Here is a 26,555-nt window from a genome sequence, read left to right as displayed (position 1 = left end):
ATATTTCCCATATGTCTGCTTTACATCAGTATTATTTTTTAAACATCTTTTTTATTTTTCGTTAGGAAGTTAGAAGGGTTACAAGTTTATCATACGTTTCTAATTTTTGCAACAAAAATGTACAGAAAACGTATTTTTTAAGGGACTACATCACATTTGAAGTTACTTTGAGGGGTCTAAATGACAAAAAATACCAAAAACGTGACACCCTATTAAAAACTACACCCATCAAAGTCCTCAAAACCACATTTAAAAATGTATTAACCCTTCCGTTGCTTCACAGGCCTTAAAGCAACGTAGAAGAAAAAAAATGAACATTTTAATTTTTCCTCACAAAAATGTTCATTTAGACCATACATTTAGCATTTTTACAAGGGTAAAATGGACCATTCAATTTATTGTGAATTTTCTCCTGAGTACGCAGATACCTCATATGTGGGGGGAAAACTACTGTTTGGGCGCATGGCAGGGCTTGGAAGGAGAGGAGCGACATTTGACCTTTCGAATGCAAAATTGGCTGGAATAGATAGTGGACACATTTTTTTCTGGTGTTTACTTAAGGGGTTAACTTGTCTGACAGTTTTATACGACAGATCGTTCGCAGCGATACCAAATAGGTGTATTTTATTCATTATATATATATATATATATATATACTGTATGTTAATATATATATATATATATATATTTGCTATTTTTTCATTGTTTTTTGTGTTTTTTTTCAATTTTTTTAAACGTGTTTTTTTTTGTTTTTTTCTCCAACTTTTTTTTATCTTGTCCCAGGATGGAACATGAACTTTCACTGCCCTGATTGCTGATCTAATACTCTGGAATGCTTTTGCATTGCAGGGCTTTAAATCAGGGAATCACACACACAGAGGAAGCTTGTCAGTTCATTCTCTGAATAGGAGCTTATAGGCCACCGTACCTTGGTGACCCCGCTCTGGAGGCAGATTCTTGGGGAGATCTATATCCGGCCCATAGATCGTAACAGCTCATTTACATATTAAGAAAAACTTGGATTTCTCTGGAATAAGACGTCGGATCGCAGATAAAAGGGGAACTCAATGGACTTAGTTTTTTTCTTCATCGCACTGATGTGACGACTATCTATGTACTGCACTGTGGAATATGTTGGTGCTATTTAGGCAGTAAATAATAAGTAACCAGTGGATATTGTGGTATAAACCAGTCTTGTGTGTGTTTCTCGATCTAGTGAAGACTGGGACTGCAGTGTGATTTACACTGTATACACTGTACACCCTACTCTCTGTGTACTGATCAATTGATAGTGTATATAGTATATACAGCTGTTACCCGAGCTGTCAGTGGTGGAGGGGGACTCATTCAGTCGTTCTTAGGGCGGAGGATAAAATTGCAGCACGCACGATATGCGTCTGATATTCGTATAGCACTCAGCCATGTAAGTCAATGTGGAACATATCGGACTGCACTCGGATGCCATCTGAGTGCTGTCCCATTTTTACGCACTGACAAGTTGGAGAATTTTTTTTCCCATCTTCTCCACATCTGGGAATATCAGAACACACTTTGATCAAAATCTGATTAGAATTTTATTAGCATAATCGGCCCAATTCTCTGGGATGGGAGAAAATACAGTTATGTGATTCTAGCCTTATAGTGACTGCAGCTTATTATAAAAAAACAAACTGGTATGCTATCATCCTCCCCGGGTCCACCGCTGAGTCTCTGCTACTGCCGGTGTCTGACATTGGCTGAAGCTAACAGTGCAGCAGCCAATCACTGAGCTCAGTGGCTCTGACAGTGTAGACAGGTTGCCCCGTGCAGAGTAGCTGAGTTCACAGATTGGCTGCAACCAATGCCAGACACTGCAGTGACCGAGACTTATTGTTGGACCTGGGGAAGGTGAGTACAGCACAGTTTGTTTCTTTAGAACATCCTGCAACTGGGAATCAACATTAACTGAAAGGGAAAAATCCCTTTAACTATTGGAGTGCTGCCCTCCCTTTCTTTTTGTTATTTGTAATATTTTTGCTAATCCTCTGAAAGTGTGCACTGGCAGATAATTCTAGTGATGCTTCATTATTCCTATTTTTTAAATATATATTTTTTGTATTTATTTATTTTTCATTGTTTTGTTTTTTTTTACATTTTTTTTTATTAGAGCCTTAAGTCACTTAAGCCTGTGCTGTAATCGTCCAATACACTCGAATACTGTGAGCCCGCATCAGAGGCAGGGACACGGTCGATGACATAAATATACAGTCCGTACCGTAATTGGTCGTGAAGGGGTTGTCCTGCGCCTTCATTTGCACACCCACTGCCCTTCTTGAGACGCAGCGATGGGTTGCCATGGCACTTTGGGGGTCTGCTGAAGTCTCCCCTGTCACTGCCATGTCCTTATCAGCGATAGATTTGGGATAAAAGGAAACCATGATTTTTACTGTACACTGCAATGCTGGAGTATTACTGACTGTATATGGTACAAGCAAACGATCACAGGTCCAAGTCCCCATATGGGGACTGGGAAAAAAAGGCGAAAAGTAGATTTCACCCCACTTGTATTTTTCCCATTTCCCGGACATTATATGGTAAAACGAACGATGTCTTTTCTAAACTACAACTTGTACCACACACAATAGGCCCCAGGCTAGGACTGTGGGAGGAAGAATAAAAAAGGAGGAAGAAAATAAAAACCTCAAGAGTAAAACTGGCTGCTCCTTAAGGGGTTACTGTGAATGGTACCCTGGAAATCTTGAACTTATTTAAAGAGGTTGTCCAGGATTTTTACGAAAGTCTGCAGTCACTTTATGTGCGCTGTGTGCTGTGAGGGTTCTCCGGTGACGGGACAGGGCGGTCATGTGACCACACGTATGCGATATACAACCTCCCGGTCACATTCCGACTAGACATGCACGGCCTCGCTATGCGCTATGTGAGGATCCTCCGGTGAGGGGACAGGGCGGTCATGTGACGTGTATGCGATATACAGCCTCCCGGTCACATTCCGACTAGACATGCACGGCCTCGCTATGCGCTATGTGAGGATCCTCCGGTGAGGGGACAGGGCGGTCACGTGACCACATGTATGCGATATACAGCCTCCCGGTCACATTCCGACTAGACATGCACGGCCTCGCTATGCACTATGTGAGGATCCTCCGGTGCCGGCGGCGAGAGCGGGCGGTCATGTGACCACGTGTATGCGATATACAGCCTCCCGGTCACATTCCGACTAGACATGCACGGCCTCGCTATGCGCTATGTGAGGATCCTCCGGTGACGGGACAGGGCGGTCATGTGACCACATGTATGCGATATACAGCCTCCCGGTCACATTCCGACTAGACATGCACGGCCTCGCTATGCGCTATGTGAGGATCCTCCGGTGAGGGGACAGGGCGGTCATGTGCCCACATGTATGCGATATACAGCCTCCCGGTCACATTCCGACTAGACATGCACGGCCTCGCTATGCACTATGTGAGGATCCTCCGGTGCCGGCGGCGAGAGCGGGCGGTCATGTGACCACGTGTATGCGATATACAGCCTCCCGGTCACATTCCGACTAGACATGCACGGCCTCGCTATGCGCGATGTGAGGATCCTCCGGTGAGGGGACAGGGCGGTCATGTAACCACGTGTATGCCATATACAGCCTCCCGGTCACATTCCGACTAGACATGCACGGCCTCGCTATGCGCGATGTGAGGGTTCTCCGGTGCCGGCGGCGAGAGCGGGCGGTCATGTGACCACATGTATGCGATATACATCTTCCTGCCCACATAAAGTGACTTTTGTCATAAACATGGACAACCCCTTTAAGAGGTGTTGTGAGTCTCATGACAGATTTTTAACCACTAGTGGATTATAAAACTGTGATAAAGCCAAAAAATGTTATAAATCGTTAATGGATTTAGAAAAAGTCCAACTTCAACAAAAAATAAAAATCGGTAAACTTGTTAATACTATGAAATTCGTTCAGGGCGCGCAGCACTGCCAACCACGTGACTAATCATTTCGTCATCCGAGCGCGGACAATCACAAGATGGCGCTGTTCTTTTGAGTGAAACGTTTTGCCAACCAGCCGTGTTTTCTCATTACGTCATACCAAAGCGCGGACAACCACAAGATGGCGTCGCTTACCAGATTTTCTGCTACAACTTCCTTCTTCCTGTCCATGTGGTTGTGTGAGTGTCCGGCTCGGAGCAGGCAGGGCTCGCCGGGTTATCTGGGGATGTGGCGCCGGTAGTCTCCGCACTCTTCGGCCATGCAGGTGTCTAATGTGAACGACGTGAAGATCTACAGCCTGAGCTGCGGAAAGTCCCTGCCGGAGGTGAGTGACTGCTGCCGCCCCCCAGCAGGTGGTTCCTGCGGGTTATGTGCTCCCAGGAGTGTTCTTAAAGGGATGTTCCAATCTTAGATCTTCTATGACTTTCAGTCAATATAGTGGTCCTATCCTGGGACACGTGACCCTGTTCTTGTGATTGGCAGGGGGTCGCAGTGATCGAGCACTTATTAGTGGTCCTATCCTGGGACACGTGACCCTGTTCTTGTGATTGGCAGGGGGTCGCAGTGATCAAGTACTTATTAGTGGTCCATCCTGAGACACATGCCCCCATTCTTGTGATTGGTGGGGGGTCGTAGTGATCGAGCACTTATTAGTGGTCCATCCTGAGACACGTGATCCCATTCTTGTTATTGGCGGGGGTGATCGAGCACTTATTAGTGGTCCATCCTGAGACACGTGATCCCATTCCTGTGATTGGCGGGCGGTCGCAGTGATCGAGCACTTTTTAGTGGTCCATCCTGAGACACGTGACCCCATTCTTGTGATTGGCGGGGGTCGCAGTGATCGAGTACTTATTAGTGGTCCATCCTGAGACACATGATCCCATTCCTGTGATTGGCGTGAGTCGCAGTGATCGAGCACTTATTAGTGGTCCATCCTGAGACACGTGATCCCATTCCTGTGATTGGCGGGGGGTCGTAGCGATCCAGCACTTATTAGTGGTCCATCCTGAGACACGTGATCCCATTCCTATGATGGTCGCAGCGATCCATCACTTATTAGTGGTCCATCCTGAGACACATGATCCCATTCCTGTGATTGGCGGGGGTCGCAGTGATCTAGCACTTATTAGTGGTCCATCCTGAGACACGTGATCCCATTCCTGTGTTTGGCGGGGGGTCAAAGTGATCGAGTACTTATTAGTGGTCCATCCTGAGACACATGATCCCATTCCTGTGATTGGCATGAGTCGCAGTGATCGAGCACTTATTAGTGGTCCATCCTGAGACACGTGATCCCATTCTTGTTATTGGCGGGGGTGATCGAGCACTTATTAGTGGTCCATCCTGAGACACGTGATCCCATTCCTGTGATTGGCGGGCGGTCGCAGTGATCGAGCACTTATTAGTGGTCCATCCTGAGACATGTGCCCCCATTCTTGTTATTGGCGGGGGTGATCGAGCACTTATTCCCTGACCTGCCAGTGATGGGACAGGTCAGATTTGCAGCATCGATGTCGGTAGCCCTGCACTCTGCCCCCTACCTGCCCCAGCTCCTCTTCTGATCTTTAGACCCCCATGATGTTGTGACGTCACAGCGCGACACCCGTATTGACATTGTGGGGAACAGAAGAGACGCTGGGGACTCTGACAGTATGGGGTTAGCAGGGCTCCGGTCCGGCAGCTAGCGGCTACCGACATCCCTGCTGGACCGGGGTCTTACAAGCTTTAACCGTTTGGGTACTGTGTGACGTAAAACATCGTTATCGGGTAATGACCTGAATCCATCTTCTCTTCCAGTGGCTTTCTGATCGGAAGAAGAGGGCACTGCAGAAACAAAATGTCGGTAAGTGTGAGAAGTGCTCGGAAACCGCATGAAGGGGTCGTCCACTATTCTTAAATGTTGTAGAATTTAAAAACAAAACCTGTCTAGTCTCCTGCTGCCCCGGAGCCTTTCCATCGATGTCTTTGCCGAGTTTGTCGGTGCCACGTGAGCCCTGTAGCCTATAATGGGCCGCTTCCTTCACATTTCCCTGCTCCAAAGCTCACCTGTAACATGAAATGTTTTCTTAGATGTTCGGAGGAGGATCGAACTCATCCAGGACTTTGAGATGCCCACGGTCAGCACCAACATCAGGGTCTCCCGCGACGGGCAGTACATTATGGCCACCGGTGAGTGTGTGAATGAGGCTTTTACGCTTCCTTTATGGATAGTGTGCAGTGAAGGTGGCGTCCATGACCTTTCTGCTTGTCTCTTTCAGGAACGTACAAGCCTCGTGTCCGCTGTTATGACACTTACCAGCTGTCTCTGAAGTTTGAGAGGTGCTTGGATTCGGAGGGTAATCATCGGTCCTCACAGGGGGGTGTCTTCTTGATAAAACCTATTTTGGAATACTTGTATGATCGATTAGCCAGACCCAACTTTGGCTACTTTAACCCCTTTCCGTTATGTCACATGCCATGGCGTGGGAGTAAGGTGCAGGCTCAGGAGCTGAGCCTGCTGTACACATTATAGTGAAATCAAAAAGGTGTGATCCAAAAGTATCATGTGCTTGGCTAATAGTATCAAAATCCCGTTTGTATCACTAAACTCCTCTACACTGAGAAAGGCAGCCAGTAAATAAAACTTGTTGTGCTATCATTAAAAATCTATTGCAATTTTTATTAAATATACAAAATAAAGTTTTAACAGAAAGAAATGAAAAATATAAAACAAATGCCTCCAATGTGAGGGACGCTAAGGGCTAACAAACTCCATTAAGCGCACATTGCTAGTAGTTTAGTATATAGGTAGATATACTATCCCAAGCACCTTTGGGATGCTTAACAAAGCATATATAAGTTTTTCTAAAGTGCTTGTGCTAAAGTGAAAACAGTGATGGCGGCTTGCGTCATTCCTTGTATATATGGATATTCTGATTGCTACAATACGTTGCAATGGGATTCCACAATGATAGAGTGCTAGACACCATAGGAGTTATGAATGAAATTATGTATCCACAAATTGTCTGTTCCGAGAACCAGTGTGAGCTTACATCATAATAATACTCACTATGTGTGCAGAGTTTGTGCCGCGTCCCTCCACCCCGACGCGCGTTTCGTTCACACGCCCCCTGAAGAAGAACATTGAGCTCTGGAAAAATGAAACAAATAGCAGATTTGCTTTATTTTTCGCTATTTGGAACTTATTTCCCATTTTTTAATACATTATATGTTAGACTGATGTTATTTAAAACTTCAACTTGTCTCGCAAAAAGTTCTCATATTTATGTCCAAAGAAAGTCTCCCTGAAAAATAGGAAGGTAAAGTGCAAAAATGAAAACGGGCTCCAATGGGAAGGGTTCTGCTCTGTGTATCGGTGATTAGTGTGCGATCCCTGGGGCTGTGAATGTGGCAGGTGATATGGGGACGTGCAGGTAAATACTCGCTGTTTGCCGTGTTTTAGGAAAAAAGCACAATGGTGGCATAAACCGCATGTATTTGCAGCCGGTTTTGCCGTAGTGCTGGGATGTGATGAGTTAAAGGGAACGTGTCATTGTAAAATGGGAGAGTGTGGAACTTCTTCATGTCCGTGAAAGTTTCCATTTTTCCTCTTAAATTTTCCTTCTCCTCCTTCCAAGTGCCTTAAGTTGTCTGCCAACATGGCTGTTCAAGGGCTCGGTTTTTTTTATCTTTTTTTTTTTTTTTTTTTAAACTGTAAAAGTAGTTCGCAGTGACATCAATCACTTTAAAATGTAATTCACTGAACAACGGGAAAAAAAAAAATCACATGTGGTAAGATAGTGAAAGAAACGCAATTCCGCCACTGTTTTGGGTTTTGTTTTTCCAGCATTCATTGTGCGGAACAAGTGACCCGGTAACATTATTCTTAAGGTCAGTACTAGTGATGAGCGAACGTGCTGGGATCAGGTGTTATCTGAGCATGCTCGAGTGCTGATAGTGTCTTCGGCGTGCTCTAATACTATGTCCGAGTCCCCGCGGCTGCACGTCTCGCGGTTGTTTGACAGCAACACATGCCGGGATTTCCTGTTTGTTAGACAATCCCTGCAAATCTAGCAAAAGAGCAATGGAACCTACGATCACTCGATTGCTTCTACCATGTACCACAGCGACTCGGTACTGTATTATATAGCTATATTAGAAGCTCAGCCACAGGCGAGGCGCCCTATAACAAATAACGGGTGACCTCAGCAGGCCCTATTTGTGTAAGCTGAGCATGCTCTAATCTGGGCATAGGTCATTGTGAAGGGAGGCGGCGGCGGTGAGCTGTGACACCCCTATGGTGAATGCTGGCTAGAGACGTGTGAGCCGAGCAGGAGACAGTGTCAGTGACCCTAACCAACCAGTATTACTCTGAGGACGAGGTATTAACCCGCCGTTACATCTGATCACGTTCTTTCATTTGGAAATAAGATGTCTCTTTAATTCTGGGACTATCCCTTTAACTCTGCCTCATTGTAACGGCACAGCCACTCACCTCACTTATTTTTCCTTTTCAGTGGTCAAATTTGACGTCTTATCAGAAGACTACTCTAAGGTACGAGCATGGGGTCCCATTTACTGTTCACAGGGGTCTCGGGATGACGATGTGACATTCACAGGTGGCAGAAATGTTTCATCATGGCCCATCCATGTGCAGCAGATCCTTTAACTTAAAGGGGTTGTTTTTCTCGTAGACCTTTATGGCATATGATGCACAGGATGCAGGTCCTGACGTCTATATAGGTGAACGAGGAGTGACGCACGTGTGTTGTGAATTAGACTTTTTGGCTCCCTCTGGTGGTTACTAGTGATATGACTCTGGGATTTTCTTCCGTCAGTTTGCACCCACCTGGGTCGTTAGTCCAGGGGTGTTGCTATATAAACCTCATGAATCCTTAGTCCAGTGCCTGGCATCGTTGTAATCAGATCCTTTTTGTTTGCTCCTATCTGCTGGTCCTGGTTCGTGCAAAATTAAGCTAAGTCTTGCTTCTTTGTTTTTTCAGTTATTTGCTTGCTCTCATTTTTGTCCAGCTTGTACTAAATGTGATTCCTGATCTTGCTGGAAGCTCTAGGGGGCTGGTGTTCTCCCCCCGGGCCGTTAGACGGTTCGGGGGTTCTTGAATTTCCAGCGTGGATATTTTTGATAGGGTTTTTGCTGACCATATAAGTCATCTTACTATATTCTGCTATTAGCTAGTGGGCCTCTCTTTGCTAAATACCTAGCTTATTGTTACGTTTGTCTTTTCCTCTTACCTCACCGTTATTATTTGTTGGGGGCTTGTATCCAACTTTTGGGGTCTTTTTCTCTGGAGGCAAGAAAGGTCTTTCTTTTCCCTTCTAGGGTTAGTTAGTTCTCCGGCTGGTGCGAGACGTCTAGAATCAACGTAGGCACGTTCCCCGGCTGCTGTTATTTGTGGTGCTAGGATTAGATATATGGTCAGCCCAGTTACCACTGCCCTATGAGCTGGTTTTTGTGTTTGCAGACTTGGTAACTATTTCTGAGACCCTCTGCCATTGCGGTCATAACAGTATGCCAGGCCAACATTGAATGTTTAATGCATTGCAGAAGTGGGATAATAAGAAAGGAAATTCTGAATTTTTTTTTTTTTTTTCCTCTCTTCCTTCCCTTTACCTCTGAGTGGCGTGTGCTTGCTGCAGACATGAATGTCCAGACCTTGATTACAAGTGTAGACCAGCTTGCTGCTCGTGTGCAGGGCATACAAGATTTTGTTACCAGTGGTCCTATGTCTGAACCTAAAATACCTATTCCTGAACTGTTTTCTGGAGACCGATTTAGGTTTAGGAATTTCAGGAATAATTGTAAATTGTTTCTTTCTCTGAGACCCCGTTCATCTGGAGACTCAGCTCAGCAAGTAAAAATTGTTATCTCTTTCTTACGGGGCGACCCTCAGGATTGGGCTTTCTCGCTAGCGCCAGGAGATCCGGCATTGGCAAATATTGATGCGTTTTTTCTGGCGCTCGGATTGCTTTACGAGGAACCCAATCTTGAAGTTCAGGCAGAAAAAGCCTTGCTGGCTATTTCTCAGGGCCAGGATGAAGCTGAAGTGTATTGCCAAAAATTTCGGAAATGGTCCGTGCTTACTCAGTGGAATGAGTGTGCTCTGGCCGCAAATTTCAGAAATGGCCTTTCTGAAGCCATTAAGAATGTGATGGTGGGTTTCTCCATTCCTACAAGTCTGAATGATTCCATGGCGCTGGCTATTCAAATTGACCGGCGTTTGCGGGAGCGCAAAACTGCTGATCCTCTGGTGGTGTTTTCTGAACAAACACCTGATTTAATGCAATGTGGTAGAATTCAGACTAGAAATGAACGGAAAAATCATAGACGTCAGAATGGGTTGTGTTTTTACTGTGGTGATTCTACACATGTTATATCAGCATGCTCTAAACGCCTAACAAGGGTTGTTAGTCCTGTCGCCATTGGTAATTTGCAACCTAAATTTATTTTGTCTGTGACTTTAATTTGCTCATTGTCTTCTTACCCTGTTATGGCGTTTGTGGATTCAGGTGCTGCCCTGAGTCTTATGGATCTGTCATTTGCCAAGCGCTGTGGTTTTGTTCTTGAACCGTTGGTTAATCCTATTCCTCTTAGAGGTATTGATGCTACGCCATTGGCGGAAAATAAACCGCAGTTTTGGACACAGGTTACCATGTGCATGAGTCCTGAACATCGGGAGGTGATTCGTTTTCTTGTTCTGCATAAAATGCATGATTTGGTCGTTTTGGGTCTGCCATGGTTACAGACCCACAATCCAGTCTTGGATTGGAAGGCAATGTCTGTGTCAAGTTGGGGCTGTCAGGGAATTCATGGTGATTCCCCACCGGTGTCTATTGCTTCCTCTACTCCTTCGGAAGTTCCTGAGTATTTGTCTGATTATCAGGATGTGTTCAGCGAGTCCAGATCCAGTGCTCTGCCTCCTCATAGGGACTGTGACTGCGCCATAGATTTGATTCCAGGTAGTAAATTTCCTAAGGGAAGATTATTTAATCTGTCTGTACCTGAGCATACCGCAATGCGTTCGTATATCAAGGAGTCTCTGGAGAAGGGGCATATCCGTCCATCCTCTTCCCCTCTTGGTGCGGGATTCTTTTTTGTGGCCAAGAAGGACGGATCTTTGAGACCTTGTATTGACTATCGTCTTCTGAATAAAATCACTGTTAAATTTCAGTATCCTTTGCCTCTGTTGTCGGACTTGTTCGCCCGGATTAAAGGTGCCAAGTGGTTCACCAAGATAGATCTACGCGGTGCGTACAACCTGGTGCGCATTAATCAAGGAGATGAATGGAAAACTGCATTTAATACGCCCGAAGGTCATTTTGAGTACTTGGTGATGCCTTTTGGGCTCTCTAATGCTCCCTCAGTGTTTCAGTCCTTTATGCATGACATTTTCCGGAAGTATCTGGATAAATTTATGATTGTTTATCTGGATGATATTCTGGTTTTCTCTGAAGATTGGGACTCACATGTGGAGCAGGTCAGGATGGTGTTTCAGGTTTTGCGTGAGAACGCGTTGTTTGTTAAGGGCTCAAAGTGTCTCTTTGGAGTACAGAAGGTTCCCTTTTTGGGGTTTATTTTTTCCCCTTCTGCTGTGGAGATGGACCCAGTCAAGGTCCGAGCTATTCATGATTGGACTCAACCCACGTCAGTTAAGAGTCTTCAGAAGTTCTTGGGTTTTGCTAACTTCTACCGTCGTTTTATCGCTAATTTTTCTAGCGTTGTTAAACCTTTGACGGATATGACCAAGAAAGGTTCTGATGTTGCTAACTGGGCTCCTGCAGCCGTGGAGGCGTTCCAAGAGTTGAAGCGCCGGTTTACTTCGGCGCCTGTTTTGTGCCAGCCTGATGTCTCACTTCCCTTTCAGGTTGAAGAGAATGCTTCTGAGATTGGGGCAGGGGCCGTTTTGTCGCAGAGAGGCCCTGGTTGCTCTGTGATGAGACCTTGTGCCTTTTTCTCGAAGTTTTCGCCTGCGGAGCGAAATTATGATGTTGGCAATCGGGAGTTGCTGGCCATGAAGTGGGCATTTGAGGAGTGGCGTCATTGGCTCGAGGGTGCTAAGCATCGTGTGGTGGTCTTGACTGATCACAAAAATTTGATGTATCTCGAGTCTGCTAAACGCCTGAATCCTAGACAGGCCCGCTGGTCATTGTTTTTCTCCCGTTTTGACTTTGTGGTCTCGTATTTACCAGGTTCAAAGAATGTGAAGGCTGATGCTCTTTCCAGGAGCTTTGTGCCTGATGCTCCTGGAGTCGCTGAACCTGTTGGTATTCTTAAAGAGGGAGTTATCTTGTCAGCCATTTCTCTGGATTTGCGACGCGTGTTGCAGAGATTTCAGGCTGGTAGACCTGACTCTTGTCCACCTGACAGACTGTTTGTTCCTGATACAGGGTGGATTGATTTAAATCACGCCGATTTAAATCATGATTTAAATCACGATTTAAATCAAAAGATTTTTTTCTATTTAAATCGGATCGATTTAAATCATGATTTTAATCATGATTTAAATCACTGATTTAAATCAAAAGGTTTTTTTTAATATAAATCACGATTAAAATGAGAAGTGAGAGCAGTGCGCATGTGCGCCCATAGTTACACGGACGAAACTAGGGGCAACGATCTAACGCCAGGGTGAGGGGGGGACCCCAAAGTAAGTAAAAATCTTTTTTGTTTTACTATATGGCAATAGGTAGGTGTTTAAAAGCAGCATGTCTTAATTGTATAAACTATTAATAGCCTCCACATTTTGTTCATACTGCCCCTTTAATTCCACACTTCTAGCTTGGTTTCACTTTTGGTTTAGTTTCTTTTTCCATTCAGTTGACATGCCCAAACTTGTTGGATAGTCAGCATCCTACAGAAACCTCTGGAAGAGCATGGCATTGTGAATGTTACACATATACAGCCTTTATTCTACTGAGTTAAACAACTCAGCTTTATCTCATGATGGAAGAACCTTTGGATGGTAAAATATTTTCCTCAAAAAGCAGTTTATTGAAAAAAATCCGATTTAAATCAAAAAAATCCGATTTAAATCAAAAAAATCCGATTTTTTTGATTTTTTTAAAAAAACATTGATTTTTATCCACCCTGTCCTGATAAGTGGACCAGCAGAGTCATTTCCGAGGTTCATTCCTCGGTGTTGGCAGGTCATCCGGGAATTTTTGGCACCAGAGATCTGGTGGCTAGGTCCTTTTGGTGGCCTTCCTTGTCACGGGATGTGCGGTCATTTGTGCAGTCCTGTGGGACTTGTGCTCGAGCTAAGCCTTGCTGTTCTCGTGCCAGCGGGTTGCTCTTGCCCTTGCCTGTCCCGAAGAGGCCTTGGACACACATTTCCATGGATTTCATTTCTGATCTCCCGGTGTCTCAGGGCATGTCTGTCATCTGGGTGGTATGTGATCGCTTTTCTAAAATGGTCCATTTGGTGCCTTTGCCTAAGCTGCCTTCCGATCTGGTTCCTTTGTTCTTTCAGAATGTGGTTCGTTTACACGGCATTCCTGAGAATATTGTGTCTGACAGAGGATCCCAGTTTGTTTCCAGGTTCTGGCGATCCTTTTGTGCTAGGATGGGCATTGATTTGTCGTTTTCGTCTGCCTTTCATCCTCAGACTAATGGGCAAACGGAGCGAACAAATCAGACTCTAGAGGCTTATTTGAGGTGTTTTGTTTCGGCAGATCAGGATGATTGGGTGACCTTCTTGCCGTTGGCTGAGTTTGCCCTTAATAATCGGGCTAGTTCCGCTACTTTGGTTTCGCCATTTTTCTGCAACTCTGGTTTCCATCCTCGTTTTTCCTCGGGACATGTTGAGCCCTCTGACTGTCCTGGGGTGGATTCTGTGGTGGATAGGTTGCAGCAGATCTGGAATCATGTGGTGGACAACTTGAAGTTGTCACAGGAGAAGGCTCAGCGTTTTGCCAACTGCCGCCGCGGTGTGGGTCCCCGACTTCGTGTTGGGGATTTGGTATGGCTGTCTTCTCGATTTGTTCCTATGAAGGTCTCCTCTCCTAAATTTAAGCCTCGCTTCATCGGTCCTTACAAGATATTGGAAATCCTTAATCCAGTTTCCTTTCGCTTGGAACTTCCGGTGTCGTTTGCCATTCACAACGTGTTCCATAGGTCTTTGTTGCGACGCTACGTTGTGCCGGTGGTTCCTTCTGTTGAGCCTCCTGCTCCGGTGTTGGTTGAGGGCGAGTTGGAGTACGTGGTGGAGAAGATCTTGGATTCTCGTCTCTCCAGACGGAGGCTTCAGTATCTGGTCAAGTGGAAGGGCTATGGTCAGGAGGATAATTCCTGGGTGGTTGCCTCTGATGTGCATGCGGCCGATTTAGTTCGTGCCTTTCACGCTGCTCATCCTGATCGCCCTGGTGGTCGTAGTGAGGGTTCGGTGACCGCTCCTTAAGGGGGGGGTACTGTTGTGAATTAGACTTTTTGGCTCCCTCTGGTGGTTACTAGTGATATGACTCTGGGATTTTCTTCCCTCAGTTTGCACCCACCTGGGTCGTTAGTCCAGGGGTGTTGCTATATAAACCTCATGAATCCTTAGTCCAGTGCCTGGCATCGTTGTAATCAGATCCTTTTTGTTTGCTCCTATCTGCTGGTCCTGGTTCGTGCAAAATTAAGCTAAGTCTTGCTTCTTTGTTTTTTCAGTTATTTGCTTGCTCTCATTTTTGTCCAGCTTGTACTAAATGTGATTCCTGATCTTGCTGGAAGCTCTAGGGGGCTGGTGTTCTCCCCCCGGGCCGTTAGACGGTTCGGGGGTTCTTGAATTTCCAGCGTGGATATTTTTGATAGGGTTTTTGCTGACCATATAAGTCATCTTACTATATTCTGCTATTAGCTAGTGGGCCTCTCTTTGCTAAATACCTAGCTCATTCTTACGTTTGTCTTTTCCTCTTACCTCACCGTTATTATTTGTTGGGGGCTTGTATCCAACTTTTGGGGTCTTTTTCTCTGGAAGCAAGAAAGGTCTTTCTTTTCCCTTCTAGGGTTAGTTAGTTCTCCGGCTGGTGCGAGACGTCTAGAATCAACGTAGGCACGTTCCCCGGCTGCTGTTAGTTGTGGTGCTAGGATTAGATATATGGTCAGCTCAGTTACCACTGCCCTATGAGCTGGTTTTTTGTGTTTGCAGACTTAGTTATTATTTCTGAGACCCCCTGCCATTGGGGTCATAACACACGTGGGCAGCCATCAATCCGAGCAGGGCATGGAGGGGCGGGGGGGGGTCACCTAGTAATGGGCACCCCTTCTAAGCAATGGGTGGTGGGGGTCAGACGGCACATGAGGGAATGACTTTATATTAGACGCGCCATACAGTAGCTGCTCAGAATAGCCGCTCAGCACATAGACTTGTCAGCGATGGCGGCCTCACTGAGCGGAGGCTCAGCCTCATTGTCTCTTCTGTTCCAGCTCCTCTTCCTCTACAGCAACCGGTACGTGGAGTTCCACTCGCAGCACGGCTTCTACTACAAGCTGAGGATACCAAAGTTTGGCCGAGACTTCTCCTACCACTACCCGTCCTGCGATGTGTACTTTGTCGGAGCAAGGTAAGACGAGGAGGGGCCGCCTCATTACATTGGACAATCCCTTTTTATTCCATAAGTCCCCCACTAATGAACTAGTCACAGGGCCTTCCTCTATGGGGCAACCTTGTGAGGATCCGTCTAGGCCCTGGGAGAGGTATTGGCGATTATTTCGGTTACAGCCATAAGCCTCCCATGCACCTTACAATGCCCAATAGTGTCCTTTTTGCCTCCCATTGACCTAGTACGTGTCCTGTCTATTCACTGTGAGCCAATAATTATTTTTTTTTCTTTGAGTGATGTAAATGTTGTGTGCTGATGTATGGATATAAAGTGACGTACTCAAGAAGTATATGTTGAAGAACATGAATTTCCGACAATAAACTAGAGCTCGCCTTATCTTGAGATTTTTTTTTTTTCTTTTATAAAAAAAATAAAATAAACTTTCCTCTCTCTTCAGTTCTGAAGTCTACCGGTTAAATTTAGAGCAAGGACGCTATCTAAATTCCCTGCAGACTGAAGCTACGTAAGTTGTGGTAATACATGCTAAAAGCCACCAGGTGGCACCACACTGTCACATAGCAATGAATGTGATCACTCGCAGATCATCCATCTGTACAGGAGTTTATTTAGGACTTTTTCTTGATTTCCGTTTTTTTTTTGTTTTTTGTTTTTTTTTTTAGTTTTTCTCCAAGTATTAACCTTGCTGACAGTATCTGATGTATATATATTTTTTTTAATTTAATTTTTATTTTTAGGCAGATTAACGTTTGTGACATCAATCCTGCGCACCATTTATTTGCTGCCGGCACAGTGGAGGTAACGCTTGGCTGCCATGCTGCCTTTTCTCACCTAGATTGCTGGTCTCTGAGCTTTTGTATGATGATTAACCCCTTCACCCCCGGAGCTTTTTCCGTTTTCGTTTTTCGCTCCCCTCCTTCCCAGAGCCATAACTTTTTTATTTTTCCGTCAATTTGGCCATGTGAGGGCTTATTTTTTGCGGGACGAGTTGTACTTTTGAACGACATCATTGGTTTTAGCATGTCGTGTACTAGAAAACGGGAAAAAAATTCCAAGTGCAGTGAAATTGCAAAAAAAGTGCAATCCCACACTTGTTTTTTGCTTGCCTATTTTGCTAGGTTCACTAAATGCTAAAACTGACCTGCCATTATGATTCTCCAGGTCACTACGAGTTCATAGACACCTAACATGTCTAGGTTATTTTTCACCTAAGTGGTGAAAAAAAATTCCAAACTTTGCAAAAAACAAAACAAAACAAAATTGCGCCATTTTCCGATACTCGTAGCGTCTCCATTTTTCGTGATCTGGGGTCAGGTGAGGGCTTATTTTTTGCGTGCCGAGCTGGCGTTTTTAATGATCGCATTTTGGTGTAGATACGTTCTTTTGATCGCCCGTTATTGCATTTTAATGCAATGTCGTGGCGACCAAAAAAACGTAAGGCTACGTTCACATTTGCGTTGTGCGCCGCAGCGTCGGCGCCGCAGCGCACAACGCAAACAATAACGCGGCAAAACGCACGCTAAAACGCTGCGTTTTGCGCCGCATGCGTCCTTTTTGGCCGAAAGTTGGACGCAAAAAAAATGCAACTTGATGCGTTTCTTGCGTCCAACGCTTGCGGCCATGCGGCGCAACACGCAGCACAACGCATGTCCATGCGCCCCCATGTTAAATATAGGGGCGCATGATGCATGCGGCGCCGCTGCGGCGCCCAACGCTGCGGCGCCCGACGCTGCGGCGCTGACCGCAAATGTGAACGTAGCCTAAATCTGGCGTTTCGAATTTTTTTCTCATTACGCCATTTAGCGATCAGGTTAATGCTTTTTTTTATTGATATATCGGGCGATTCTGAACGCGGCGATACCAAATATGTGTAGGTTGGGGTTTTTTTTTATTGATTTATTTTGATTGGGGCGAAAGGGGGGTGATTTAAACTTTTATATTTTTTTTATTTTTTTCACATTTTTAAAAACTTTTTTTTTTTTACTTTTGCCATGCTTCTATAGCCTCCATGGGAGGCTAGAAGCAGGCACAGCCCGATCGGCTCTGCTACATAACAGCGATCATCAGATCGCTGTTCTGTAGCTCAAATGCAGGTGTGCTGTGAGCGCCGACCACAGGGGGGCGCTCACAGCCACCGGCAATCAGTAACCATAGAGGTCTCAAGGACCTCTATGGTTACAATGGAGGAGCATCGCCGACCCCCGATCATGTGACAGGGGTCGGCTATGCGCTCATATCCGGCCGCACGGCCGGATGCGGTAGTTAAATGCCGCTGTCTGCGTTTGACAGCGGCATTTAACTAGTTAATAGCGGCGGGTGATCGCGATTTCACCCGCCGCTATTGCGCGCACATGTCAGCTGTAAAAAACAGCTGACATGTCGCGACTTTGATGTGCGCTCACCGCCGGAGCGCACATCAAAGCGGGGGTCCCGACATGTGACGTACTATTCCGTCACATGTCGGGAAGGGGTTAAAATTGCTTTACTCTTGTAAATATCCCCTCCCCATAGGGTAAAGTGGAGTGCTGGGACCCCCGGATGAGGAGCCGTGTGGGGATTCTGGACTGTGCCTTGGGCAGTGTAACGGAGGACACAGAGTAAGTACAATGATGGACTGCAGCTCATCACTGGCTGCTAGCTCGTTATCCCCTCATTGATCCCTACGGTTCGGTACTTTTTTCATTTGCTCATTTTTATTTTTGTGAAAAATTCACGAACCACATAATTGACTTAGAGGGAAAAAAGGCAAATGATGAATCGTCCCTTTATCTTTGTTACATGGATGATATCACTATCGTGCGTCTGTGTCCTTTCTTTCAGAATTGAGGGTTTACCGTCTGTCTCTGCTTTGAGGTTTAATGGCCCCTTGCACATGGCCGTGGGCATGTCCACCGGACAGGTAAGGCGATGGCATGGATTGTAAGGGTCTGTGCACACGTTGCTTATTTTTTTCCTTGCAGATGTAAATCTGCAGGATGTCAATTATTTCAGTGTTTTTGCTGCAGATTTCACCCGAACGAATGAGTGCGGAAAAATCATCCAAAACGTCTTATACGCTGCGTTTTTCTGCCAAGAGATGCAGAATTTCCTGCAACAAATGCTAACATGGACATAATACCCCCAAAAGGCTGAGAGTAACCCAAAATCCAATTATGACCATGGGTCCTGGTTTATTGCACAGAAGATAAAGCCGAATCCTTTTTAACCCCTTCACGACATTTGCTGTGTATATATGACGCCTGTCTTATCTCACCCTTTGATGTGGGCTTCAGCACTGAGCCCGCATCTTTTCTTGCGCATGTGAGCTGATTTCATGAGCCGACATGTGCCCCCGATTCCACCCGCGGCTGTTAACATGTTAAATGCTGCTGTCAATCTCTGACAGTGTCATTTAACATGCACACGCCTGAAGCGAGTCACTAATCCTTCCCATCGGCGCTCGTGTCACATAACCGCGGGTCGCTGACGGGTTGGCATGACAGCCCGGGGTCTGCAGGAGAATCCCCCTGTCTACAGTCTAGAGTAACTGGGGGAAGCGGACGCCGAGCCAGCGATCAGTTAGTGCCCCTTTATGTGGGTGGTGGGCACAGTCACGCTTCTTAGGTTTCCATGCATAGAACAATTCTTTTCATTTTCCTTCTGCAGGTTCTGGTGTACGATCTCCGCTCCAACCGTCCGCTGATTGTAAAGGATCACCAGTACGGGCTCCCCATCAAATCCATCCAGTTTCATGATCCGTTAGAGCTGATTATATCTTCTGATTCCAGAATCATCAAAATGTGGAACAAGGATAATGTAAGTGCACAGACATGTGGTGCTGGTAGATTGCTGAGCGAACAGTCAGCCGGAGTCTTCAGGACCTGATGCGTTACCCTAAGGGGGCTTTCACATTGCGTCCTGTGTCCCCGTCAGGGAATACGTCTGAAATCGTCCACAAAACGGGGTCCAGATGCATGCACCCACGGGGGGCCATAGAATGTAATGGTGATGTCAGAGCGAACGCGCGCTCTGCTGTGCACTTTTTTCGGGAGCGAACGCCTACAGGAGCTGGACACTCAGATGTAGCCCGCTGCTGTTATTGTTTTAAAGGGGTTGTTCAGCCGTAGGCTACAAGTCTGCAGTCACTCTTTGCGACTGCAGACTTGTGACTATTCGCTGCGAGGAGTGAGGATTCTCCAGCACCAGAAGCATCCGATGCCTGACCGCAAGTATGTGATTTGCATACACGTGGTCACATGCCGAGTAGACGAGCGCAGCCTCTCTCAGTGCAAGTGTATTGAGTGAGGCCGGACATATCTAGTTTGGATGTGTGCAAATCTGGCTACCTGTGGCGGCACCGATGAAGTGCTGTGAGGATTCACAGAGCGACTGCAGACACGCCAACCCAAGGGCGGACAACCCTTTTAAATGCCTCTGCCAATCTCTTGACAGCAGCGTCTACAGTTTGTAAACTAGGTGGGGCACCGTTCCAGGAACCCTTTAGCCATCACACGATTGCGGTGCCTATAGGTTAGAATCCAGCTGTCGGTGGTCTGCTATGACAGTGCTCCAGTGAAGACCAGCGTGGAGATTCTGATTCTTGCTATATGCTGCCATACTCTGGTATTGCAGTTTATAGTATAGATGTTCGGAGATTCAAGTCCCCTAAGGGAACTAAAAAATACAATTAAAAAGTTTTTAAAAACACAGGGAAAAAAAAAATTCAACTTGCATTGCCCTTTTTTCCGCCATTCCAAATAAAGAAAATTAAACCTGATATCGCTGCACCCGCAAGAGTCTGATCTGGCAATTATAAAAATCAAGTAATGCTACTGCTAAGCTCCGTAATGAGAAAAAAATCTGAAATTCCAGATATTATTTTTTGTTTTATATAGTCGCCAAAACATAAAAAAAAATGCAATAAGAAACAGTCAAAATGATATCAATAAAAACGTCAGCTCAGCGGATAAAAAAAAAAACAGCCCTCGCAGCTCCAAATACTGCACAGCGAAAACTGTAATCACCCGAAAAACTTTTTTTTTCACAATGCACCACGCTAGATTTTTTTTTTTTTTTCATGACATGATAGGTAAAGTAAATGGTGTAATTTAAGGCTACAACTCGTCAAGCGAAAAACAAACCTTCATACTTCTGTCCAGGAAGAATAAAAAGGTTCTGGTTGGGACAGGGTTAAAGCTTTGTGCAGGGTGAACATGGCACTCTGTGGTGCCCAGATCTGGATCATGTGCCCGCTCCCGGTATATGGGCAGCCTTTCCCAGTTACGAGCGCACGTCTCCGAGGTGCGTTCTCCGCTTTTATAGCAGATCTTGCTGGGATTACGGGAATGAATGGGATTTTACTTTCTGCAGTTATTTCGCAACAGGATTGTACAGCCTGGGAATGCTTCCAGATGCCCCATAATGTGCAGCCGGCGGCGCCCCCTCTGGCCGTGCTCATAATCTACCTGGATCTCCTCACCAGGGAGTCCTTCTTACTGTTAGGTCACCAGGATTGTATTTTTTATTTTTTTTTTTCCACAGGGAAAAGTTTTTACCTCTATTGAACCGGAGGCCGATGTCAACGATGTTTGCCTTTACCCTAATTCAGGTGAGAACCCATTTTACGTGTGTGTGTATAGAAGATGTGACCCCCTAATACGGCCCCAAGCCCCACCGCTATCCCCACCGTCAGCCCTTACAACCAGTGCTCCCTCACCGCTGTCCTCCAGTACATGTTACCGCAGGGCAATGTCCGCTCCTTGCAAAAACTGGGTCAGATTTGCATTGTAACTTCCCTAATTTTAGGGAAATTATGACCTAGGTAACTTGGGCAGTGCTGGCGTTAAAGGCAGGGCTGTGGAGTCAGTAAGCCAAACCTCCGACTCCTCAACTTCCATGACACCGATTCCACCAAAATGGGCTCCGACTCCATGACACCGACTCAGACTCTGACTCCACCAAAATGGGCTCAGACTCCTCAATTTCCATGACTCTGACTCCCGACTCCACAGCCCTGGTTAAAGGTGCAAGCATAATTTATGCTCCTTCCTTCAGCTATTATATACCAGACACACCGTCAACTTGGACCCTCCACAACGTGAAACGTTCCCCCTTAGACCCAGAGTCGTTTAGACAGAACAGATCTCCTGCATTGTACTGATGAGGGGAAAAAGCCCTGAAACAGTGTCTGAATATGGAGGGTCTGTTTTGGCTTCATGTAGCACGGCTTGTTACAGGGTTGACGTTGACTTGTAGGACTGCTACTTCCAATGGGAAAAATATAGCAAAAAGAGACTGATTTATACAATTGTTCCTTCTCTGGTGGCCATTGCCCTCCTGTCCAGTAGAGGGCGCTGTTGTATTTCCGTGTCTGAGGCCTGACTGTACATGTTGTGGGTCATGGCTCCCTGCTGTCAGCACTGATGGTGGTGGTGTGCTGCCGAGGTTCCCATGACCCCGCTATCAGGCTGCCCGTAGACTCCGCGCCCGCACAGCTGCCAGGTGTCTGATAACGTTCATTCCCGCTCTCCTGTTTTGTGTCCCCAGGAATGCTGTTCACTGCCAACGAAGCTCCGAAAATGAACGTCTATTATATCCCGGTAGGTTCCGTCCGTTCTGTGTAGTGGGGCGCTGTGTGACATGGACACTGTATATATCGGGCCCAGATACATACAGCTGCCATTAGTGGGGCTCAGTACAAGCCGTGGTCTTTGGATCGTGAGCGCTTGGTAAACGCCATTGCCAAAATGACAGCCTCTTGTGTGGTTATCCGTCATGGGTGGCAAATCTGCCCAATAATGCACAGAAACCTGCTCGTCCCAGCATAACCGGGCTGATTGTGTACTCGGGACCCCATGCTGGCGCTTACAGCGGCTTGCAAAAGTATTCACCCCCTGGCTTTTTACCTATTGTTACATTACAACCTGTGTGTAAATATTTTTGTAATCCGATTTGTGTGAGATGCATCCGCACTAAATAGTCTAATTGGCGAAGTGATAAAAGTATAGGAATAAGTTACATTTATGGGATCAAATACCTAAAAATTGGCTCTACAAGTTACTGACTTTAGGGGGTTGAATAGTTATGCACACTGACGTTTTCCGTTATTTTGTCTTATTTTTTTTTTTTTGTTTGTTTGTTTTTCACAATAAAAAGAAAACCAAATGTTCACAGTTGTAGGCATGTTCTTTACATGAACCCTCAAAAAACTGAAATTCCAGATTGTGAGGTACCAAAACAAACAAAAAAAAGCCAAAGGAGTGACTCATTTTTGAAGCCACCATAGCTGCCCGGAAGAGCTGTACATGCAGGCTCGCCTCTGTTCCCCACTGTTCTGGAAACACTCTGTGCTTTCAATGTCTCCGTTGAGAATTTACCCATTTTAAGAGGGCCTGTTACCAGGTCAGAAGTGGCCCATTTTTTTGCTCTCCTCTTATTTCCGCTGCTTCTCTGCGTATTCCATTTGAAAAAAAAGAAAAAAAAAATATTCAAAGTGTATGTGCCATTGACAAGGCCGCCTCTGCGCTAACAGACCGGCTTTTCCCTACCTTTCTCTAATTAGCGCTGGATTTTCAGACCCTTAAAAATTCATCCAATTTCAGCTTTTACCCTTTCGTTTCCTCCCCCCTTTCTTCCAAGAGCCATAATTTATTTATTTATTTATTTTTTTTGTCAAATTTTTCCTTCACGATAGTCGTATGAAGACTTTGATGTTTTGGAAGGCAAGCTCCAGTTATTTGATGACGTCATTCACTTTACTACGAAATGTTCTGAAAAATGTGAAAGCAAATTCCAAGTGTGGCAAAATAGTAGAAAAAGGGGGAAAAAAATCAATTCCACCATTGTTGGTTTTTATGTTTTGTTTTTTACAGCGTTCATTGTGGTAAAAATGACCTGGCAACATGATTCTTCAGCCCAGTACAATTACTGTGATACCAAACGTTTTACAGGTTTTTTTTTTTTGTTGTTGTTTTAAAAAAATTGCTTAGTTTCTGATGTACCTGTAGGATCTTTTTTTTTTTTTCTACCATGGCACAGAAGATGTGGCCCTTCAACAGAACCCATATTTTTGATCCATCTGCACCATGTGGTCACATCATCTGGGGGATTTGGGAATGATGAATAACCCGTCAGGATTGCACCATTTGAATGCCGTTTGCTGCTATTAGAGGAGAGTGCGGCTGTAAACACGGCCAGCCCCTGCGCTGTGTGGATCAGTCATTGCCTCTTGGCCTCCTCCACACTCCTGCACCCATTTCATGCCATAATAGTACATTGGGAAGGAGTTACATTTGCCGGTGGCCTAGGCTCAGGGATGGTAGGTGTAGGATCCCATCTAAAGAGGTCGCCTTGTTGCTGGCAGATGGGCTCACACGGTTTGATCCAGGGCTGTGGAGTCTGAGACCATTATGGTGGAATCTGAGTCATAGGGAGTGGAACCTACCTACAGAAAAGCTTTGATAGAAAGTTTCAGGTCTGTGTTTTGGCATCCCGAGATTAAGTTGGTCCATATCCATGGGGCTCCACAGTGCCCTGTCTTGAGTATGAGTAGAGGTGCGAGTGCTCGACCTCAACTCCATTCATCGTCTGAAACTGGAAGAAAGTCAAGCACACTTTTACATACTGTCACGGCCAAAAGTGTTTTCACTCTTGAAATTGTTCCAGAAAATGAAGGATTTCTCCCAGAAAATTATCACAATTACACATGGTTTTTCTTTTGCGTGTGTTAGAACAAGGCAGAAAAACTGAGAAAAAGTGTAAATTGGACATAATTTTACCCATAACCCCCAAAAATGGGCCGCACAAAATTGTTGGCACCTTTACAAAATTGTGGGTAATCAACTTGGTTTTGAGCATGTGATGTTCGTTCCAACTCGCCTGTGGCAAGTAACAGGTGTGAGCAATTTGAAAATCGCACCTGAAACTACTTAAAAAGGGGAAAGTTGACTCAATCTTTCCATTGTGTGTGCTAAACTAAGGATGGAGAACAGAAAGAGGAGAAGAGAACTGTCTGAGGACTTGAGAACCCAAATTGTTGAACAACATCAACGCTCTCAAGGTTACAAGTCCATCTCCAGAGATCTTGATGCTCCTTTGTCTACGGTGTGCGACGTAATCAAGAAGTTTTACAACCCATGGCACTGTGGCTAATCTCCCTGAACTTGGACGGCAGAAGAAAAATTGATGAAAGGTTGCAACAATGGTGGATAAGCAGTCCCAATCAAGTTCCAATGAAATTCAACTTGTCCTGCAGGCTCAGGGTGCTTCAGTGTCAGCGCAAACTATCCGTCGACATTTGAGTGAAATGAAATGCTATGGCAGCAGACACAGGAGGACCCCACTGCTGGCACAGACCTATAAAAATGCTAGACTGCAGTTTTCCAAAATGTACGTAACCCAAAATCCTACTGGCAAAAGTGCTTTTTGGTAAAGCGCATCATTCTACTGTTTACCGAAATGAGAATGAGGCCTACAAAGAAAAGAACACAGTACCTACAGTCAGGTTCAAAGATGTTTTGGGGTTGTTTTGCTGCCTCTGGCACTGGGTACCTTGACTGTGTGCAAATCATCGTGAAATCTGAAGATTACCAAAGGATTTTGAGTCTCAATGTAGCATCCAGTGTCAGAAAGCCGGCTTTGCGTCATGGTCTTCCTGCAGGACAATGACCCCAATGAAACGGTACTTCATGAAGCCCCCAGAAATGGATGGAGGTCTGGAGAGTTCTGAAGTGGCAGCAATGAGATCGGATCTAAATCTTGAACACCTGTAGAGAGAAATGAAAGTTTGGGAGAAGGCGCCTTCACATATGAGAGACCTGGAGGAGCAGTTTGCAAAAGAAGAGTGATCTAAAATTGGAGTGGGGTCCCAGGGTCACTGCTGCAGGAAGCTACAGATATAGGGATCAGAGATCTCAATCTGCACATGTGACGCCTCCAGTGGCCCAAGTCCCAACGCATTAAAAACAATGGAAAGTGCGGAGGGGTCCGGGCTTTCACAAAATGTCGGCACCGCCGAGCCCCCCTCCTATCAGCCTGGGACCTGCAGCATCGCGCCACTCCTGCCACTGCCAGTTTCCTGCTGCAGCGACCCTGCCTCCTGGGACCCCGCTCCACCACCCCCAGTAAGCTACCGTTAAAGCGGACTATAACACGCACTACTATTTTATTTTAAAATCCTATTTTCCTCCCCAAAATTTGGGGTTTGTCTTATAACCCGCACAATACGGTATATATTATACATTTATTTTATAATATTTTATTGGAGACCAGGGAAGGTGCTGTGCCACTCTGGTCTATGTATGCACTGTCTAAATAGTGTATGGTATTATTAAATCTGCCCCCATATGTAAAGATAGCGGTCATTCAGTGTGGCTGATGCTAACATATGGAGCCCAGAACTCTGTATATAAGAGAAGCACATGACATGTATAGGAAGCTCCCTCCTCTCGTCACTTTGAAGCATATGTCATTTCGTCTTGTGGTTGGAAAATGAACGCCCAGCCGTAGCCACATCCTACCGCCACAACATGCAATGTCTTGTGTGCTGCTCATTACTATACCGCTGAAATGAGCTGCTTAAGAACAAAGCCCTGCAAAAAATAGCCCCGCGGTGTAGAGGGCGTCTGCAGAATAAAGGTGCCGGGCCAAATGCAATAGATGCAGCTCTTCAGCTGTAGGATTACAGTGCAGCATCCAATTATACAGTCTGGGCTCGGATGGAGACATATGTTCTGTCTCCTAACCACTGCCTCCTCACTTTACCAGGAAGGTGACATTTTTCAGCACTGGCACAAATTTATTTTTCTTGTCACATTTGTTTTGGCTGTTTTCTTGTAAAATAAATAGTTATCCAAATTGAAGGTGTCAAAATGGGACACCCATTGCAAATTTCCCAAAAATAAATAAAAATATATATATATATATATATATATATATATATATATATATATATATATATATATATATATATATATATATATATATATATATATATATATATTATATTTTTTTTTATTTTTTTTTTCAGTTTCGCTTCTGTTTTATGT

The 26,555-nt window shown here is 45.3% G+C and overlaps 1 protein-coding gene across 1 annotated transcript in view; it reads left to right on the top strand.

Moving 5' to 3' along the window:
- The first annotated feature begins 3,972 nt into the window (after positions 1 to 3,972).
- NOL10 (nucleolar protein 10) overlaps positions 3,973 to 26,555 on the top strand; it is a 65,223-nt gene continuing 42,640 nt past the window's right edge. The window contains exons 1-13 of the mRNA XM_077291429.1: positions 3,973 to 4,318; positions 5,794 to 5,839; positions 6,067 to 6,165; positions 6,255 to 6,332; positions 8,493 to 8,530; positions 15,398 to 15,534; positions 15,971 to 16,036; positions 16,269 to 16,329; positions 18,043 to 18,128; positions 18,352 to 18,430; positions 19,177 to 19,326; positions 21,052 to 21,118; positions 22,057 to 22,109. Coding sequence (XP_077147544.1) covers positions 4,253 to 4,318; positions 5,794 to 5,839; positions 6,067 to 6,165; positions 6,255 to 6,332; positions 8,493 to 8,530; positions 15,398 to 15,534; positions 15,971 to 16,036; positions 16,269 to 16,329; positions 18,043 to 18,128; positions 18,352 to 18,430; positions 19,177 to 19,326; positions 21,052 to 21,118; positions 22,057 to 22,109 — 1,026 coding nt within the window. The 5' untranslated portion in view covers positions 3,973 to 4,252. The remainder of the gene's footprint in view (positions 4,319 to 5,793; positions 5,840 to 6,066; positions 6,166 to 6,254; positions 6,333 to 8,492; positions 8,531 to 15,397; positions 15,535 to 15,970; positions 16,037 to 16,268; positions 16,330 to 18,042; positions 18,129 to 18,351; positions 18,431 to 19,176; positions 19,327 to 21,051; positions 21,119 to 22,056; positions 22,110 to 26,555) is intronic.

This window comes from Ranitomeya variabilis, chromosome 2, assembly GCF_051348905.1.
Source record: "Ranitomeya variabilis isolate aRanVar5 chromosome 2, aRanVar5.hap1, whole genome shotgun sequence".
In the NCBI taxonomy this organism is placed as follows: domain Eukaryota; kingdom Metazoa; phylum Chordata; class Amphibia; order Anura; family Dendrobatidae; genus Ranitomeya; species Ranitomeya variabilis.
The sequence above is the reverse complement of the archived record's forward strand: the minus strand, read 5'-3'. Positions and strand labels throughout refer to the sequence as shown.